The sequence below is a fragment of the Oncorhynchus mykiss genome, chromosome 10, assembly GCF_057628025.1.
Source record: "Oncorhynchus mykiss isolate SJ-2025 chromosome 10, ASM5762802v1, whole genome shotgun sequence".
Taxonomy (NCBI): Eukaryota; Metazoa; Chordata; class Actinopteri; order Salmoniformes; family Salmonidae; genus Oncorhynchus; species Oncorhynchus mykiss.
In genome coordinates, this window is record NC_143031.1 from 59759300 (window position 1) to 59781978 (window position 22679).

Genomic DNA, 22679 nt, shown 5'->3' on the forward strand with positions numbered 1-22679 from the left:
TTTTACACTGCAGAGTGACAATTATTTTTCATGCCACAAGAGGTAGTGGATCGTGGCAAATGGATTCCAGAACTTAACAAAACAAAACTGGGAGGTGCCAGATCTTGTTCCAGCACGCTCAAGTGAAGCACTGCACATCACAACAACCAGATGCCAACACAACTTCAGTGTCTTTAAATGTGACAACACCACAACCAATTAGCCACATTACTTTTGCTCCATAATATGACTACACTGACACCAGATATGAATACTACATTACCACTGAGTGTTGCTGTTTCCCCACAACCACACACTATAACAACTCCATAACCTATTGATGTGACAATGACTTTGCAACCAGTCTTGAATACAGCTTAAATTTCTCAAAAGTGATAACAATTCCAACTAGAGGGCTGCATTCCCGCAGGATGCCTGCAGGTCCTGACAGAGATCATTGTATTGTGGTCAGACAGATTACTTTGGGATTAAAATGGTTTTTTTTTGTCCAGCAGATTGTTTGCTTTGTATAGGTTAACACTCTCCTAGTTGGGCGTGCAAGTTAACGTGCGCGCAGTATGTGTGTTCTCATTGAAACAGAGTGGTCTTTCTACATGGATGGAGAATCAGGGGGGCAGTTATCTTTCCAAGGAAATGAATTTACATATGATTAGACGGTAGTTTCCTACTGTGTCTGCAGATACTTATCGATAATGAAAAGAAGTCGATGGCGCTCAAACCAACTTGGGTCAAGGTTCAATCTTTATTTTTCATCATTGAAAAGGAGGTTACTATGGCGAGCGAGCGTTGCACCTTTTCGTTTTCAATAAGTAACGGTTACCCATTTATTTGTCTCTGCCTGTAAAATGTACTCCTAAAGCGTAGGTTGTGTCCTACAGTATATGCAAAACGTAGCAAGGGTCGCTTTCATCATTCTTGCTGCTTCAGGTTCAGTAGCCATACGTGCGCGTGTCGTCTCAGTTAAATAGAGTAGGCTGTAGCATGGGCGGAGAAGCACAGGGCAGATATCTTTCCAAAGAAATGTACTTCCTAATATGATTAGGCTATAGTTTACTACATTGCCTAGAATTAGGCCTAAATATTCATACTCCTAAAAGGTAGGCTCTAAAAAAAATCTCAAGAGAAAATGCAAGTCTCTCCAACTCTGCTCTCTTCAAACTACATCTAGCATATTGGCAGATATAGCCCATTAATACCGATAGCCTAATATAATGGACCATGTGAGAATCTCTGGTAATTTAACCCATTTCTTAAGTTATTTTTGCACATTTGATATTGCCAGTTGGCGGGGGCACAACTTGGGTTTTTAGTGATGATGAGTGAGAAAGTTAAAGATGCACTAATATTATCCTCTCCCCCCAAGTAATACTAACCTCTCCTGTTATTCAAATGGTGAGAGGTTAGAATGTCCTAGGGGTATGATATTTGTGCGTCTGTAACTTTATCACTCATCATTATTCAAGATTCATTCAGGATTATTTGTAATCATTGTAGAACCCACATTAATGTAGACGTGTTTAGAAACATATTCTATTCTTATTTACAATAAAAGTGACTCCATAATGACACAATACATTATTTTCCATTAAATTCTATTGAGTCCAGAATGATCTGCAACACAACCATAACCCCCCTCTTCATATCTACTATATTAATAATATGTTCCCCTTTCTTCCTTGTCCGCCATCTTCTTCCTCCTCATCAGCTACAAAACCTAGAGAAGCTAGGACTATTTACCAGCTAGGACTATTTACAAGCTGCACTGCCGTCTCCCAGCAGTTGCCTTTCTTCATCTCTCCCGTGAAGCTTTTCTTTCACAAAGACTGTCGGCACACTTTGTGGTGTTTTTTGTGTTACAGTGCAATGATATAACTGGGGGGGACAAAAAGGCTATTTGAGGATGTGTGTGTGTGAGGGGGGTCATGTCCCCCCCTGTCCCCAGTGAAAGATGCACACCTGCCTATAGGGCGCAACATATCTGGGAGCATGGCTGGCAAGTGAGCTGCATCACATACGCCTAAAATAATATTGCAGAGCTGCTGTTGGGTTTGGGACCAGATCTTGTGGTAGTGGGTGGGAGTTGGACAGAAAGAAAGCGGGTGCTGGTGGAGTGTGGTATGAAAACCTACTGGTGTGGGCGGTAGTGGGATGAAGAAATCAGTCCCTCACAGACCCCTACCTCCAACTACACATATCATTGCAATGACGTCATATGCTAATGCTACATCGACAATAAAAGCAACACTTTCTCCACAACCAGGCAACAACTCTACTTCCACAACAACAGCCCCTCCACCACCAGAGGTTAAGCTGGAGTTCAAATTGGAGCAAAACTTCACCGCAGACTTGAATAATGCATCATCACCACATTTTCAAGCATTAGCAGCAAGTGTGGCTACAGTGGTAAATTTGATTTAGTTAATAAGTAGACCTTCAAATAAAGTCAATGATTTTGATTAATGATTAGTTATGCCTTTTTTTAATGTTATACTATTGCTCTTCAGTTGTACCTTCTGATAGATTTTCAATGTTTTAGGATCTATTCATGACTAAATATTATACATAACACTTATATTTACAGCTGGACAGTGATTACAAACACAAATATGGATCCAGTTTCAATCGCACAGTGGTTCTTGGTTTCAGGTAGGTAGTTATTGACATTGGAACATTCTTGGGTTTCTTTTGTAGATTCACATTATATTCATCAATTCATTTAGAGGTTATTAAGTCATGTATTTGAATGAATATAATCCCAACAATAATAATAATAATAATATGAACATGATTTGCTAATGGACTAATAAAAAAGGTTTTGTTTTGCAGTGAACGTTCGGTTGTGGTATATACTGTGCTAGTATTCAATAATAACACAGCTGCTCCTACAACAACCACAGCTGCTCCTACAACAACCACAGCTGCTCCTACAACAACCACAGCTGCTCCTACAACAACCACAGCTGCTCCCACAACAACCACAGCTGCTCCAGCAACAACCACAGCTGCTCAAGCAACAACAACATATGCTGCCACAACAACCACTTCTGCTCCCACAACAACCACAGCTGCTCCAGCAACAACAACATATGCTCCCATAACAACCACTTCTGCTCCCACAACAACCACTTCTGCTCCCACAACAACCACAGCTGCTCCAGCAACAACCACAGCTGCTCAAGCAACAACCACTTCTGCTGCCACAACAACCACTTCTGCTGCCACAACAACCACAGCTGCTCCAAAAACAACAACAGCTGCTCTGACCACAGTTACAACTGGTTCTTCAACCACCATCACAACACCGGCCCCTCCACCACCAGAGGTTAAGTTGGAGTTCAAATTGGAGCAAAACTTCACAGCAGATTTGAATAATGTTTCTTCACCAGAGTTCAAAGAATTAGCAAATACTGTGGCTGCAGCGGTAAATACTGTTTTACTTTCATTTTCAACCCTTTTAATATCATACTTTTAGATTCCTTAACAAAAAAGGCTTAGTCTAGTCAATTCAGTAAACAAAATAACATGCTATTAAGTCAGAGAATAAAATCTAAAACTTTTCTGCTCAATGATTGCTTCGACTGAATTTAAATGATTGATTGATATATTGACTTAAAAGTAGTTTACAAGTAATGAAGAAAACATTTCATAATGATAAGCAAACCTTTAAATTAGGGTTAGGGTGAGTTGTAAAGTATATTTCAATGTAAAACCTTCGCAATGTCTCAGGACATATTCATGTATAAATTATGATATATTCATATTATTTTTTTACAGCTGGAAAATGTGTACAAAAGTAAATATGGATCCAGTTTCGTTCGCATAGAAGTTATAGGTTTCAGGTAAGAACTACTTGTAAGCATGTTTTTCTGACATCGTGTTTGGGGTTCTATTTAAGGTAGAAGTAATTTGTTTAATTGTTCATAATTATCATAGAATTTAAACATGAATCTGATCTGTTGATGAAATCATAATTTAAAATAATAATTGTGGTTGTTTTCCAGTCAAGGTTCAGTTGTGGTAATCACTAAGCTGGTATTTAACGATACCAGCGTAGTCCCTGCGAACAGTGATGTGGCTGCCACGATGACAGAGGCAGTTTCAAGCAACAGCTCTAATTTCTCTCTCCCTGTGAACACAGCCTCCATTGTGGCAACAAGTGAGACACACATATTATTTGCACTAGTTGTTCATCACAGATTTCCTGTTACTAATTTGTTATAACATATCAGTTCATTATAACTTGCATATGCAAGGAATGGTTCATTCAAGACTGTGCAATTCTATTAAAATAAATCACAACGTAGGGGGTGTGATACGGTCCCAAACAGGTGACGAAGGTCATTTCCATTTAACTACGCAGCCTGGAGTTGATTATCTGTCTTTTATTATTGATACTTGACATAGAAAACAAAGCAACAAATGTGGTTGTAAAAAAAAAATATTCTGAAGAGAAAACACATTACCTTCTTAACTTATGCTCAATAACAAGAAGCAAAACCCTATGTCCTCAACATTGTTGATGAAACTTCTATAACTTAGTTGACTGTAAGAACTTGTTTAGAGTATTACACAATGTTTAGACACTGTACAGTTAATAAACATTGGGTATAATTAAATCCTATAGAACACCCATTGATCAATAGAATACCTAACAATCCATTTTATATTTACAGAGGTCATCGAAACAACACAACCCCCAGCAGCCACAACAACAACCACAGCTTCTCTGACACCAACCACAGCTGCTCCCACAACAACCACAGCTGCTCCCCTAACAACCACAGCTGCACTCACAACAACCACAGTTGCTCCCACAACAACCACAGCTGCTCCCACAACAACCACAGCTGCTCCAACAACAACCACAGCTGCTCCAACAACAACCACAGCTGCTCTAACAACAACCACAGCTGCTCCAACAACAACCACAGCTGCTCCCATAACTACCATAGCTGCTCTCACAAACACCACAGCTGCTCCAACAACAACCACAGCTGCTCCAACAACAACCACAGCTGCTCCAACAACAACCACAGCTGCTCCAACAACAACCACAGCTGCTCCAACAACAACCACAGCTGCTCCCATAACTACCATAGCTGCTCTCACACCAACCACAGCTGCTCCAACAACAACCACAGCTGCTCCAACAACAACCACAGCTGCTCCCCTAACAACCACAGCTGCTCCCCTAACAACCACAGCTGCTCCCACAACAACCACAGCTGCTCCCACAACAACCCTAGCTGCTTCCACAACAACCACAGCTGCTGCTACGACATCAACAGCTGCTCTCACAACAACCACAGCTGCTCCAACAACAACCACAGCTGCTCCAACAACAACCACAGCTGCTCCAACAACAACCACAGCTGCTCCAACAACAACCACAGCTGCTCCCATAACTACCATAGCTGCTCTCACACCAACCACAGCTGCTCCAACAACAACAACAGCTGCTCCAACAACAACCACAGCTCCTCCAACAACAACCACAGTTGATCCCACAACAACCACAGCTGCTCCCACAACAACCACAGCTGCTCCAACAACAACCAGAGCTGCTCCAACAACAACCACAGCTGCTCTAACAACAACCACAGCTGCTCCAACAACAACCACAGCTGCTCCCATAACTACCATAGCTGCTCTCACAAACACCACAGCTGCTCCAACAACAACCACAGCTGCTCCAACAACAACCACAGCTGCTCCAACAACAACCACAGCTGCTCCAACAACAACCACAGCTGCTCCAACAACAACCACAGCTGCTCCCATAACTACCATAGCTGCTCTCACACCAACCACAGCTGCTCCAACAACAACCACAGCTGCTCCAACAACAACCACAGCTGCTCCCCTAACAACCACAGCTGCTCCCCTAACAACCACAGCTGCTCCCACAACAACCACAGCTGCTCCCACAACAACCCTAGCTGCTTCCACAACAACCACAGCTGCTGCTACGACATCAACAGCTGCTCTCACAACAACCACAGCTGCTCCAACAACAACCACAGCTGCTCCAACAACAACCACGGCTGCTCCAACAACAACCACAGCTGCTCCCATAACTACCATAGCTGCTCTCACACCAACCACAGCTGCTCCAACAACAACCACAGCTGCTCCAACAACAACCACAGCTCCTCCAACAACAACCACAGCTGCTCCCCTAACAACCACAGCTGCTACCACAACAACCACAGCTGCTCCCATAACAACCATAGCTGCTCTCACAACAACCACAGCTGCTCCAACAACAACCACAGCTGCTCCAACAACAACCACAGCTTCTCCCACAACAACCACAGCTCCTCCAACAACAACCACAGCTGCTCCAACAACAACCACAGCTGCTCCAACAACAACCACAGCTGCTCCAACAACAACCACAGCTGCTCCCATAACTACCATAGCTGCTCTCACACCAACCACAGCTGCTCCAACAACAACCACAGCTGCTCCAACAACAACCACAGCTGCTCCCCTAACAACCACAGCTGCTCCCCTAACAACCACAGCTGCTCCCACAACAACCACAGCTGCTCCCACAACAACCCTAGCTGCTCTCACAACAACCACAGCTGCTCCAACAACAACCACAGCTGCTCCAACAACAACCACAGCTGCTCCAACAACAACCACAGCTGCTCCAACAACAACCACAGCTGCTCCCCTAACTACCATAGCTGCTCTCACACCAACCACAGCTGCTCCAACAACAACTACCGCTGCTCCAACAACAACCACAGCTCCTCCAACAACAACCACAGCTGCTCCCCTAACAACCACAGCTGCTACCACAACAACCACAGCTGCTCCCATAACTACCATAGCTGCTCTCACAACAACTACAGCTGCTCCAACAACAACCACAGCTGCTCCCCTAACAACCACAGCTTCTCCCACAACAACCACAGCTCCTCCAACAACAACCACAGCTGCTCCCCTAACAACCCTAGCTGCTTCCACAACAACCACAGCTACTGCTACGACATCAACAACTGCTCCCATAACTACCATAGCTGCTCTCACACCAACCACAGCTGCTCCAACAACAACCACAGATGCTCCAACAACAACCACATCTGCTCCAACAACAACCACAGCTGCTCCCCTAACAACCACAGCTGCTCCCACAACAACCCTAGCTGCTTCCACAACAACCACAGCTGCTGCTACGACATCAACAGCTGCTCCCATAACTACCATAGCTGCTCTCACAACAACCACAGCTGCTCCAACAACAACCACAGCTGCTCCAACAACAACCACAGCTGCTCCAACAACAACCACAGCTGCTCCAACAACAACCACAGCTGCTCCAACAACAACCACAGCTGCTCCCCTAACAACCACAGCTTCTCCCACAACAACCCTAGCTGCTTCCACAACAACCACAGCTGCTCCGACAACAACCACAGATGCTCCAACAACAACCACAGCTGCTCCAACATTAACCACAGCTGCTCCAACAACAACCACAGCTGCTCCCATAACTACCATAGCTGCTCTCACAACAACCACAGCTGCTCCAACAACAACCACAGCTGCTCCCATAACAACCACAGCTGCTCTCACAACAACCACAGCTGCTCCAACAACAACCACAGCTGCTCCGACAACAACCACAGCTGCTCCAACAACAACCACAGCTGCTCCCATAACTACCATAGCTGCTCTCACACCAACCACAGCTGCTCCAACAACAACCACAGCTCCTCCAACAACAACCACAGCTGCTCCCCTAACAACCACAGCTGCTACCACAACAACCACAGCTGCTCCCATAACTACCATAGCTGCTCTCACAACAACCACAGCTGCTCCAACAACAACCACAGCTGCTCCCCTAACAACCACAGCTTCTCCCACAACAACCACAGCTCCTCCAACAACAACCACAGCTGCTCCCCTAACAACCCTAGCTGCTTCCACAACAACCACAGCTACTGCTACGACATCAACAACTGCTCCCATAACTACCATAGCTGCTCTCACACCAACCACAGCTGCTCCAACAACAACCACAGATGCTCCAACAACAACCACATCTGCTCCAACAACAACCACAGCTGCTCCCCTAACAACCACAGCTGCTCCCACAACAACCCTAGCTGCTTCCACAACAACCACAGCTGCTGCTACGACATCAACAGCTGCTCCCATAACTACCATAGCTGCTCTCACAACAACCACAGCTGCTCCAACAACAACCACAGCTGCTCCAACAACAACCACAGCTGCTCCAACAACAACCACAGCTGCTCCCATAACTACCATAGCTGCTCTCACACCAACCACAGCTGCTCCAACAACAACCACAGCTGCTCCAACAACAACCACAGCTGCTCCCCTAACAACCACAGCTTCTCCCACAACAACCCTAGCTGCTTCCACAACAACCACAGCTACTGCTACGACATCAACAACTGCTCCCATAACTACCATAGCTGCTCTCACACCAACCACAGCTGCTCCAACAACAACCACAGATGCTCCAACAACAACCACAGCTGCTCCAACATTAACCACAGCTGCTCCAACAACAACCACAGCTGCTCCCATAACTACCATAGCTGCTCTCACAACAACCACAGCTGCTCCAACAACAACCACAGCTGCTCCCATAACAACCACAGCTGCTCTCACAACAACCACAGCTGCTCCAACAACAACCACAGCTGCTCCGACAACAACCACAGCTGCTCCAACAACAACCACAGCTGATCCCATAACTACCATAGCTGCTCTCACACCAACCACAGCTGCTCCAACAACAACCATAGCTGCTCCAACAACAACCACATCTGCTCCAACAACAACCACAGCTGCTCCCCTAACAACCACAGCTGCTCCCACAACAACCCTAGCTGCTTTCACAACAACCACAGCTGCTGCTACGACATCAACAGCTGCTCCCATAACTACCATAGCTGCTCTCACACCAACCACAGCTGCTCCAACAACAACCACAGCTGCTCCAACAACAACCACAGCTGCTCCCCTAACAACCACAGCTGCTCCAACAACAACCACAGCTGCACCAACAACAACCACAGCTGCTCCAACAACAACCACAGCTTCTCCCATAACTACCATAGCTAATCTCACAACAACCACAGCTGCTCCAACAACAACCACAGCTGCTCCAACAACAACCACAGCTGCTCCAACAACAACCACAGCTGCTCCAACAACAACCACAGCTGCTCCAACAACAACCACAGCTGCTCCCATAACTACCATAGCTGCTCTCACACCAACCACAGCTGCTCCAACAACAACCACAGCTGCTCCAACAACAACCACAGCTGCTCCCCTAACAACCACAGCTGCTCCCACAACAACCACAGCTGCTCCCACAACAACCCTAGCTGCTTCCACAACAACCACAGCTGCTGCTACGACATCAGCAGCTGCTCCCATAACTACCATAGCTGCTCTCACACCAACCACAGCTGCTCCAACAACAACCACAGCTGCTCCAACAACAACCACAGCTGCTCCAACAACAACCACAGCTGCTCCAACAACAACCACAGCTGCTCCAACAACAACCACAGCTGCTCCAACAACTACCATAGCTGCTCTCACACCAACCACAGCTGCTCCAACAACAACCACAGCTGCTCCAACAACAACCACAGCTGCTCCAACAACAACCACAGCTGCTCCCATAACTACCATAGCTGTTCTCACAACAACCACAGCTGCTCCAACATCAACCACAGCTGCTCCAACAACAACCACAGCTGCTCCAACAACAACCACAGCTGCTCCCCTAACAACCACAGCTGCTCCCACAACAACCCTAGCTGCTTCCACAACAACCACAGATGCTGCTACGACATCAACAGCTGCTCCCATAACTACCAGAGCTGCTCTCACACCAACCCCAGCTGCTCCAACAACAACCACAGCTGCTCCAACAACAACCACAGCTGCTCCAACAACAACCACAGCTGCTCCAACAACAACCACAGCTGCTCCAACAACAACCACAGCTGCTCCCATAACTACCATAGCTGCTCTCACAACAACCACAGCTGCTCCAACAACAACCACAGCTGCTCAAACAACAACCACAGCTGCTCCAACAACAACCACAGCTGCTCCAACAACAACCATAGCTGCTCCAACAACAACCACAGCTGCTCCAACAACAACCACAGCTGCTCCAACAACAACCACAGCTGCTCCCATAACTAGCATAGCTGCTCTCACACCAACCACAGCTGCTCTAACAATAACCACAGCTGCTCCAACAACAACCACAGCTGCTCCAACAACAACCACAGCTGCTCCCCTAACAACCACAGCTGCTCCCACAACAACCACAGCTGCTCCAACAACAACCACAATTGCTCCAACAACAACCACAGCTGCTCCCATAACTACCATAGCTGCTCTCACAACAACCACAGCTGCTCCAACAACAACCACAGCTGCTCCAACAACAACCACAGCTGCTCCAACAACAACCACAGCTGCTCCAACAACAACCACAGCTGCTCCAACAACAACCACAGCTGCTCCCATAACTACCATAGCTGCTCTCACAACAACCACAGCTGCTCCAACAACAACCACAGCTGCTCAAACAACAACCACAGCTGCTCCAACAACAACCACAGCTGCTCCAACAACAACCATAGCTGCTCCAACAACAACCACAGCTGCTCCAACAACAACCACAGCTGCTCCAGCAACAACCACAGCTGCTCCCCTAACAACCACAGCAGCTCCCACAACAACCGTAGCTGCTTCCACAACAACCACAGCTGCTGCTACGACATCAACAGCTGCTCCCATAACTACCACAGCTGCTCCAACAACAACCACAGCTGCTCCAACAACAACCACAGCTGCTCCAACAACAACCACAGCTGCTCCAACAACAACCACAGCTGCTCCAACAACAACCACAGCTGCTCCCACAACAACCCTAGCTGCTTCCACAACAACCACAGCTGCTGCTACGACATACACAGCTGCTCCCATAAATACCATAGCTGCTCTCACACCAACCACAGCTGCTCCAACAACAACCACAGCTGCTCCCCTAACAACCACAGCTGCTCCAACAACAACCACAGCTGCTCCAACAACAACCACAGCTGCTCCAACAACAACCACAGCTGCTCCAACAACAACCACAGCTGCTCCCATAACTAGCATAGCTGCTCTCACACCAACCACAGCTGCTCTAACAATAACCACAGCTGCTCCAACAACAACCACAGCTGCTCCAACAACAACCACAGCTGCTCCCCTAACAACCACAGCTGCTCCCACAACAACCACAGCTGCTCCAACAACAACCACAATTGCTCCAACAACAACCACAGCTGCTCCCATAACTACCATAGCTGCTCTCACAACAACCACAGCTGCTCCAACAACAACCACAGCTGCTCCAACAACAACCACAGCTGCTCCAACAACAACCACAGCTGCTCCAACAACAACCACAGCTGCTCCAACAACAACCACAGCTGCTCCCATAACTACCATAGCTGCTCTCACAACAACCACAGCTGCTCCAACAACAACCACAGCTGCTCAAACAACAACCACAGCTGCTCCAACAACAACCACAGCTGCTCCAACAACAACCATAGCTGCTCCAACAACAACCACAGCTGCTCCAACAACAACCACAGCTGCTCCAGCAACAACCACAGCTGCTCCCCTAACAACCACAGCAGCTCCCACAACAACCGTAGCTGCTTCCACAACAACCACAGCTGCTGCTACGACATCAACAGCTGCTCCCATAACTACCACAGCTGCTCCAACAACAACCACAGCTGCTCCAACAACAACCACAGCTGCTCCAACAACAACCACAGCTGCTCCAACAACAACCACAGCTGCTCCAACAACAACCACAGCTGCTCCCACAACAACCCTAGCTGCTTCCACAACAACCACAGCTGCTGCTACGACATCAACAGCTGCTCCCATAAATACCATAGCTGCTCTCACACCAACCACAGCTGCTCCAACAACAACCACAGCTGCTCCCCTAACAACCACAGCTGCTCCAACAACAACCACAGCTGCTCCAACAACAACCACAGCTGCTCCAACAACAACCAGAGCTGCTCCCATAACTAACATAGCTGCTCTCACAACAACCACAGCTGCTCCAACAACAACCACAGCTGCTCCAACAACAACCACAGCTGCTCCAACAACAACCACAGCTGCTCCCATAACTACCATAGCTGCTCTCACAACAACCACAGCTGCTCCAACAACAACCACAGCTGCTCCCATAACTACCATAGCTGCTCTCACAACAACCACAGCTGCTCCAACAACAACCACAGCTGCTCCAACAACAACCACAGCTGCTCCAACAACAACCACAGCTGCTCCCATAACTACCATAGCTGCTCTCACAACAACCACAGCTGCTCCAACAACAACCACAGCTGCTCCAACAACAACCACAGCTGCTCCAACAACAACCACAGCTGCTCCCCTAACAACCACAGCTGCTCCCACAACAACCGCAGCTGCTCCAACAACAACCACAGCTGCTCCAACAACAACCACAGCTGCTCCCATAACTACCATAGCTGCTCTCACAACAACCACAGCTGCTCCAACAACAACCACAGCTGCTCCAACAACATCCACAGCTGCTCCAACAACAACCACAGCTGCTCCAACAACAACCACAGCTGCTCCAACAACAACCACAGCTGCTCCAGCAACAACCACAGCTGCTCCCCTAACAACCACAGCAGCTCCCTCAACAACCCTAGCTGCTTCCACAACAACCACAGCTGCTACTACGACATCAACAGCTGCTCCCATAACTACCATAGCTGCTCTCACACCAACCACAGCTGCTCCAACAACCACCACAGCTGCTCCAACAACAACCACAGCTGCTCCCATAACTACCATAGCTGCTCTCACAACAACCACAGCTGCTCCAACAACAACCACAGCTGCTCCAACAACAACCACAGCTGCTCCAACAACAACCAAAGCTGCTCCAACAACAACCACAGCTGCTCCCATAACTACCATAGCTGCTGTCACACCAACCACAGCTGCTCCAACAACAACCACAGCTGCTCCAACAACAACCACAGCTGCTCCCCTAACAACCACAGCTGCTCCCACAACAACCACAGCTGCTCCAACAACAACCACAGCTGCTCCAACAACAACCACAGCTGCTCCCATAACTACCATAGCTGCTCTCACAACAACCACAGCTGCTCCAACAACAACCACAGCTGCTCCAACAACAACCACAGCTGCTCCAACAACAACCACAGCTACTCCAACAACAACCACAGCTGCTCCAGCAACAACCACAGCTGCTCCCCTAACAACCACAGCTGCTCCCACAACAACCCTAGCTGCTTCCACAACAACCACAGCTGCTGCTACGACATCAACAGCTGCTCCCATAACTACCATAGCTGCTCTCACACCAACCACAGCTGCTCCAACAACCACCACAGCTGCTCCAACAACAACCACAGCTGCTCCCATAACTACCATACCTGCTCTCACAACAACCACAGCTGCTCCAACAACAACCACAGCTGCTCCAACAACAACCACAGCTGCTCCAAAAACAACCACAGCTGCTCCAACAACAACCACAGCTGCTCCCATAACTACCGTAGCTGCTGTCACACCAACCACAGCTGCTCCAACAACAACCACAGCTGCTCCAACAACAACCACAGCTGCTCCCCTAACAACCACAGCTGCTCCAACAACAACCACAGCTGCTCCAAAAACAACCACAGCTGCTCCAACAACAACCACAGCTGCTCCCATAACTACCGTAGCTGCTGTCACACCAACCACAGCTGCTCCAACAACAACCACAGCTGCTCCAACAACAACCACAGCTGCTCCCCTAACAACCACAGCTGCTCCCACAACAACCACAGCTCCTCCAATAACAACCACAGCTGCTCCAACAACAACCACAGCTGCTCCCATAACTACCATAGCTGCTCTCACAACAACCACAGCTGCTCAAACAACAACCACAGCTGCTCCAACAACAACCACAGCTGCTCCCCTAACAACCACAGCTGCTCCCACAACAACCACAGCTGCTCCAACAACAACCACAGCTGCTCCAACAACAACCACAGCTGCTCCAAAAACAACCACAGCTGCTCCAACAACAACCACAGCTGCACCAACAACAACCACAGCTGCTCCAGCAACAACCACAGCTGCTCCCCTAACAACCACAGCAGCTCCCACAACAACCCTAGCTGCTTCCACAACAACCACAGCTGCTGCTACGACATCAACAGCTGCTCCCATAACTACCATAGCTGCTCTCACACCAACCACAGCTGCTCCAACAACCACCATAGCTGCTCCAACAACAACCACAGCTGCTCCAACAACAACCACAGCTGCTCCAACAACAACCACAGCTGCTCCAACAACAACCACAGCTGCTCCAACAACAACCACAGCTGCTCCCACAACAACCCTAGCTGCTTCCACAACAACCACAGCTGCTGCTACGACATCAACAGCTGCTCCCATAACTACCATAGCTGCTCTCACACCAACCACAGCTGCTCCAACAACAACCACAGCTGCTCCAACAACAACCACAGCTGCTCCAACAACAACCACAGCTGCTCCAACAACAACCACAGCTGCTCCCATAACTACCATAGCTGCTCTCACAACAACCACAGCTGCTCCAACAACAACCACAGCTGCTCCAACAACAACCACAGCTGCTCCAACAACAACCACAGCTGCTCCCCTAACAACCACAGCTGCTCCCACAACATCCCTAGATGCTTCCACAACAACCACAGCTGCTCCAACAACAACCACAGCTGCTCCAACACCAACCACAGCTGCTCCAACAACAACCACAGCTGCTCCAACAACAACCACAGCTGCTCCCATAACAACCATAGCTGCTCTCACAACAACCACAGCTGCTCCAACAACAACCACAGCTGCTCCAACAACAACCACAGCTGCTCCAACAACAACCACAGCTGCTCCAACAACAACCACAGCTGCTCCAACAACAACCACAGCTGCTCCATCACCAACCCCAGATGTTCTAAAAACAACCACAGCTGCTCCGAGCACAAAAACATCTTCCCTCATAACAACCACAGCTGCTCCAACAACAACAACAACTGCGGCTATAACAACCACAGCTGCTCCAACAACAACCACAGCTGCTCCCCTAACAACCACATCTGCTCACACAACAACAACAACAGCTAAATCCACAACAACCTTAGCTTCTCCCACAACAACCACAGCTACTCCCACAACAACCACAGTTGCTCTGACCACAGTTACAACTGGTTCCTCAACCACTATCAGAAAACCTGCCCCTCCACCACCAGAGGTTAAGTTGGAGTTCAAATTGGAGCAAAACTTCAAAGCAGATTTGAAAAATGTTTCTTCACCAGAGTTCAAAGAATTAGCAAATACTGTGGCTACAGCGGTAAATACTGTTTTACTTTCCAGTCTTTCAATTATACTGTTCATCTTCAGTTGTACTGCTGTCAGGTTCTTAAAGGGGCATTTCATCCCCCAAATAAGTTTTTATATTTGTCATTATGTCAAACACATTCCCTCAAATTGTTTATGTCAACATTTCAGTTCTCAAGATAAATTGCTAAAATTGCTTATATTACTTTTACAGCTGGACAAAGTTTATCGAAACAAATATGGATCCAGTTTTAATCGCACAGAGGTTCTAGGTTTCAGGTACGTAGTTATTCTTGAGTTTTATTTTTATTTTGGGCCATTATTGGAATACATTTTAAGATAATTGTATTCATCAATTATTTTAAAGGGAACTCATTATTTTGTTTAAGTGTTCATAATTGTCATAGCATTTAAATATGATTCTGCTTTACTGGTATCATATTAATTGTTTTTCATTTTTTGGTTTTCCAGTCAAGGTTCGGTTGTGGTAGATGCTAAGCTGATATTTAACAATGACAGCTCAGTCCCTGAGTCCAGTGCAGTTGTTGAAACCTTGATAGAGAACATCTCAAGCAACAGCTCTTCTATCTCTCTCCCACTGAACACAACTTCTATCGTGGCAACAAGTACGACACCTTAATATTCTGAACTCTAAGTTACTTAGTATTTCCCTGCACTCTCTCTACCTCAGGTGTTTTAAATATCAAGTTATCATACAGCTGCACTTCTTTATATATCTGCATTTTACTGTCCTAAGTTTGAGTATACTCAATTAATTATATTAATCTGGTCTCTATATTACTTAACTGTTTAACATTCTAAGAATATTATAACAACTGAAACAAATTCCTGTAAACGATTATTGATTGGACATCAAGTAATCTATTCTATCTTGTCATGTCACAATAAAATTCTGATCGTTAACAGTGATCAGATGTTGTCAAAGCTGTGTGCAATGCTTAATGTTTCTTTTTTTCTTTAAGATCAATACATCTTCTGTTATACACACATAATGGTATCTGGTGATTTGCTGTCTTCCAGGAGTCGTTTCAACCTCAGCTACAACTACAACTTCTACTCCAGATCCTCCAATATCAACACCATATACGGTCATGAACGCAACTTCGGCCCCCTCAAACAGGTCAACTACAAACATGGTTGTCAATGCAACATCGGATCCTGTGAACCTGTCAACAACACACATAGTGCCCAATGGAACATCAGCGCCCATAAATGTGTTAACATCAGCCCAAAATGCTGTCAATGTCACATCAGGACCTCTAACACAAAGCAATACAACTTCAACACTATCAACTACAACCCCATCTTTGTCAACTACCCCAATAGTCAACACAACAGCTCCTTCAACTACCCCCATAGTCAACACAACAGCAACTCCAACTACCCCAGTAGTCAGCACAACAGTTCCTCCAACTACTGCAGTAGTAAAAACATCTCTAGCTCCAACCGCTCCAATAACCAATTTGACCGAAGTACTAACTACCCCATTACCAACTACGCCGGTACCAACTACCCAAGTGCCAACTACAACGGCATCCCGTGCAACAGAGGCGCCACTGACCAGCCCACAACTGTCACTGCAGTTCAGCCTGACATCTACCTTCAATAGCTCTCTGAGCAACAGCAGGTCACCAGAGTTCCTGGCTTTGGCAAATCATGTGACTACACAGGTAACTTTCATTCAATTTAATACAGTGTCGTTAGTTGTTTGAAAGACGCATGACAAAAATCATAATCATGATCATCTTCGTCAAAATTCATCATATGGCATCTTGATACCAGCCTTACATTGTTGAATTGTTATTATCATATAACTTCTGTATACATTTTTTTCAGCTGGATAATTTGTTCAAGGCTCTATTTGGAGTCAGATTCCTTCGAACTGTTGTCAATAGTTTCAGGTGGGTACATAATTATCATCTGAATGACTTTGAAACAGTGTGGATGATGGAGAAAAATAACATTTCAATGAGTATTGTTATTTAGTATGCCTTGGGAGTGGGTTGTTACTGAAGTAATGCTTGTAAAAGTTCTTAACATTTTTCTCATATTATTTTCAGGTCAGGGTCAATTGTGGTGGATTCTACGTTGATATTCAACAACATCAGCTCAGTGCCTAACGATAGCCTGGTAGCACAAACGTTACAAACTGCCATTACTTCCAACACGTCTGGCCTGACCTTACCTATCAATTCATCCTCCATTGTGGTCTTACGTAAGACAATTCATCAACACATCGCTTTACCTATTCTCACACACTCAAAACACTAGATGGCTCCGAAAGATAGGGCTGCCTCGCTTCTAGTTCTTAGGAGACTTTGCAGTGTTTCGTTTTTTTATGTATTTTTTCTCACATTGTTAGCCCAGAAAATGTACGTGTTATTTATTACAGCTGGGAAGCACTATTAGATATCAGAGCAACGGTAACTCACCAGCACATTACATCTTCTCACAAATGGTTTCAATTTTAATCATATCAGTTCCCCAAAATGTGGGTATGACCCTGACAACTGGGAAATACTGTATATACATTCAAATATACAGTTATGTTGTTATTCTGTCCTTCATGAGATCCCAAAACACAACTGATCAGGCACTTCATCTCATATGTTTATTAAGGTATTCTATAATATTCTACTGTATCTTAGTCTATGCCACTCTGATATTGCTCACCCATATATTTATATATTCTTAAATCCATTCGTTACTTAGATTTGTGTGTTTGCGGAATATGTTGTGAAATTGTTAGATATTGCTTGTTAGATATTGCTGCACTGTCGGAACCAGAAGCACAAGCATTTCGCTACACACACAGTAACATCTGCTAAACACGTGTATGTGACCAATATATATATATATTTTTTTTATTAATTGCAAAATGTAAACATTGCATTGAATGTTGCATTTTTGCAGGCGCTACTACAATGACTAATGCAACCACCTCAGCTGCAACAACTGCTGCTCCAACTGCAGCTGTGACCACCACCACACTGGCAGTCACCACGACCCCTCCTGCAGTGGCCAAAACCACCACCACCGCTGTTCCGGCAGCATCCACCACCACCGCTGTTCCGGCAGCAACCACCACCACCGCTGTTCCGGCAGCAACCACCACCACTGCTGTTCCGGTAAAAACCACCACCACCTCTGTTCCGGTAGCAACCACCACCACCGCAGTTCCGGCAGCAACCACCACCACCGCTGTTCCGGCAGCAACCACCACCACTGCTGTTCCGGTAGCAACCACCACCACCGCTGTTCCGGCAGCAACCACCACCACTGCTGTTCCGGTAAAAACCACCACCACCTCTGTTCCGGTAGCAACCACCACCACCGCAGTTCCGGCAGCAACCACCACCACCACCGCTGTTCCGGCAGCAACCACCACCACCACTGGTCCGGCAGCAGCCACCACCACCACTGGTCCGGCAGCAGCCACCACCACTGCTTTCGCACCAACTGACCCTCCTTCTCCTAGTGAAGGAACCCTGATTCTTCGGTTCAGTCTCAATGAGATATTCACCTCGGATCTTGCCAACCCGTCCTCTTCAGCATTCAAGGCTCTGGCTGGCAAAGTGGTCTCAGAGGTAAGTATCCAAATGCCTTTTCATCAATACACACCACACCAAAGAGACTGGATATCAGTGGGCATCTTATTGTTAGATAGAACCAAAGATTATTCAGTACAAAGTTATCGTACTCTTGGACCTCCCCGTTGAGAACAATGTCCAGATTTTTTTTACGGTTTTCTTAGTGAACATGAACCCTTGTGCCTACCTATGAACCCTTGTGCCTGCCTAACAGCTATTATGGGCAACAGAGAGTACAATGTGCACAACATGGGAAATATTTACAGTTTTGTATGTCAGTAATCAAGTCATTAAGATATTAAACAACTTTTAAATGCAGAAATATAGCCAGTGTGATGAATTTAGCATCATATGAAGCAAACACAGCATCTTATGATGCAAAATGGATCATACCTGCTGTGTTTCTGTATTTTGAATGTTAACTCTTGGAACTACCGCTCCCTGATCCGGGAGAAGTGTCATCAACTGACACTAATTAGCATAACGCAACGGACAAAAAATATTACTAGAAAATATTCATATTCATGAAATCACAAGTTAAATATATTGAAACACAGCATAGCCTTTTGTTAATCACCCTGTCATCTCAGATTTTGAAATGATACTTTCACTCAGGAGACTCCCAGTTAGATAGCAAATGTTCCTTTTTTCCATAAAAAATATTTTTGTAGCCAAATAGCTCTGTTTGTTCTTCACGTTTGACTGAGAAACGCCGAAAAATATTCCAAATTAGATCCATAATATCGACAGAAACATGGCAAACGTTTTTTATAATCAATCCTCAAGGTGTTTTTCAAATATCTATTCGATAATATATCAACCGGGTCAGTTGGCTTTTTAGTAGGAGCGAGAGAAACATATCACTCTGAGAGCCACCAGCTGACCACTGACGCAATGTTGTCGCTCACGCTCATTTTTCAAAATAAAAGCCTGAAACTATGTCTTGTGACACTAGACACATTAGGGAAGCCATAGAAAAAGGAATCTGGTTGATATCCCTTTCACTGCTCAATAGGGACGCATAGGAAGGCAGAGGTTTCTAAATAAGAGTCACTTCCTGATTGGATTTTTCTCAGGCTTTCGCCTGCAATATCAATTCTGTTATACTCACAGACAATATTTTAACAGTTCTGGAATCCTTAGAGTGTTTTCTATCCTAAGCTGTCAATTATATGCATATTCTATCTGGTCCTGAATAATAGCCCGTTTACTTTGGGAACGTTATTTTTCCAAAAATGAAAATAGTGCCCCCTAGTTTCAAGAGGTTTATATCTTGAAAATGTGATTGCTGACATGCAAACATTTTGAGGATTATATCAACAATTGACTAATGAAACAAATAATACAAGTCTGTTTTTGAGTGGCGTATTCCTAACTTTGAAATTTGAAGTTTGGAGCAACTTCGAAATTTGACGTTGTATTGTATGTCAGCATTCATGTATAGCATGACACATTTTAATGGTTAAGGTTTTGGATAGGGTTAAAACAGTATGTTTAGGCATTCATTCTGAAAGGTTAAGTTAACGGTTAATGTTTGGGATAGAGTTGAAACAAAAACCTAATAGACTAGTGTCTACAACTGGTATTGAACCTGCAACCTTTGTATCTGTTGTTATGGGATTATGGGATTTCCTGATGTCTTTACGACATGGACAGGCATCCAATTTCAAGGTCAATCTTGAGCAGTCTGGGCTTTGTTCTATGACATCAAAGCGTAATTTATTATAATCCTCAACATCTCATTTTTCAGAACACATCAAGTCCTCTTGATTTACACCATTTCCCTCTCTCAGAAAAAAAACAGCTAAAGTATCCCAATTAGCAGACGAGTCTGGGGCACCTTCTTGTAGCGCTTGGTGTTTTGACTCTTTGACTCTGTTAAGCTTTGATAATCATATTTTAATATTTCAATGCAGGTGAACAAGATTTTTGCTAGAACCCCAAGCTTCCTTCGTTCCATTGTCAACTCATTCAAGTAAGTATGAATTCTCATTACCGACTTGAATACTTTGATTATGACAGTGATGATAATGATTTCTGTGGGTTGTCCATTTTCTTTCCTAGGAGTGGATCTGTAGTTACCAACATGACCCTCGTGTTCAGTGACAAATCTTTGGTTCCCAGCGCATGCAGCTCACAGACAACTTTCGCCATCAGTTCCACCTCCCTGGAAATCCTACCGGGCAGCGTCATTGTTGGTATGTATTAATTGTCACAATACAACTACACATATGTAAGAGCAAAGTCAACATTTGAACTGAAACATGAAAAGACAATCTACTTTCATCATTCACTGAACCATATCTTTATTTTTCCTACTTTTTCAGAGTCATCAGTCAATTCAGGAAGTGCTCCCCGACCCACTTCCTTCTGTCTGGCTTTCTTGCCTCTCACTTTGGCACTGCTAATGGTACAGTTGCTGGCTAACTAATAGCCTGTGTCATAGCTCCTATGGCATTTTTTTCACCAATGAACGATTTTCCAGCTCTCATAGAGACAGCCTTAAGATTAAGGACCTGCTTTGGGAGAAGAATGCACAATGGATTGTGCCTGTGTTAATTGCCAAAATATATATGTATTTCATGTACATTCCCCCAAGTACATACACAAACAAAACACACCTAATTGTACATTTTGATGTCAAGTATGATATTTGTGACATCATATAGTTTTTTTTTCTGCTTATTTTTCTGCTTATGAATATTAAATGCATATACCTTTTCTTTCAAGTGACTGTATTTATACTTAACCATATAGGCTCTCAAAGACATGACTTATTTATTTGCATCTTGCACACAGCAGGTTGCACATGTTTTATCTGTTAGATTAATATGGAAAATAACTGAAAGATTAGAAAACCTTTCCTTTTTTTTATTGTGTTATATGATCATAGTTGCATTTTTAGTTATTAACTGATTGTAACTACTTTATATCTGTTTTTAAATTCACCAAGACCAAATACCAAATACCTTTATGATATTTACTTTGAGTTATTTTGGGCAAATCACTGAAGTGTGTCAAAGGGGCCGATGAAGTAATGCTGAGCACTGCACTGTTTTAAAAACATTGTAACTTCTTATCTTGTTAATATTCAATCCAATATGTAAAACACGTAGAAGTACATTTTCTTCATTACTGTTTTAAATATAATTCTTTTTTGGGTCATGTAATTGGGTTGAATAATTTATTCATAAAACATTTATAGTATGAGTTACCATGTGAGTAACAATTTACAAACCTGCACCCCAAATTAAATTTATAAACAGTAATCTTATATTTATACTGTACAAAAATATAAACCATAAACCAACCTCCATCAAGCTCCTTAATTAATGCCATGAAATTGTCTCTTTTTAAGTTTCCTTCTGTCCTTTAGTAGTATCAATCACTCCACAAAATAAGTTTCTTCAATTGAAAATAGTTTAGTTTAGAAATCTCCTACAACGTTGTATGCTTGTTTTTGTAGTATGAAAAGTATATTTCTATATTATTACTAAGTAGCATAATATGGGGTGTAATCGATTATGATGAACATAAATCAAAACTGTTAGGCAAATTAATGTTCAATGATGAGACCACCAATTC

The 22679-nt window shown here is 44.9% G+C and overlaps 1 protein-coding gene across 1 annotated transcript; it reads left to right on the forward strand.

Moving 5' to 3' along the window:
• Positions 1 to 1986: 1986 nt before the first annotated feature.
• On the forward strand, positions 1987 to 22404 carry LOC110492873 (uncharacterized). Its single transcript, XM_090188538.1, has 11 exons — positions 1987 to 1997; positions 12135 to 15496; positions 15698 to 15762; positions 15955 to 16109; positions 16525 to 17174; positions 17341 to 17405; positions 17565 to 17719; positions 18418 to 19091; positions 21011 to 21069; positions 21159 to 21292; positions 21422 to 22404. Exons 1-2 carry the CDS (start codon positions 1987 to 1989, stop codon positions 15268 to 15270), a joined length of 3147 nt encoding a protein of 1048 aa, XP_090044664.1. The 3' UTR covers positions 15271 to 15496; positions 15698 to 15762; positions 15955 to 16109; positions 16525 to 17174; positions 17341 to 17405; positions 17565 to 17719; positions 18418 to 19091; positions 21011 to 21069; positions 21159 to 21292; positions 21422 to 22404.
• Positions 22405 to 22679: the final 275 nt, after the last annotated feature.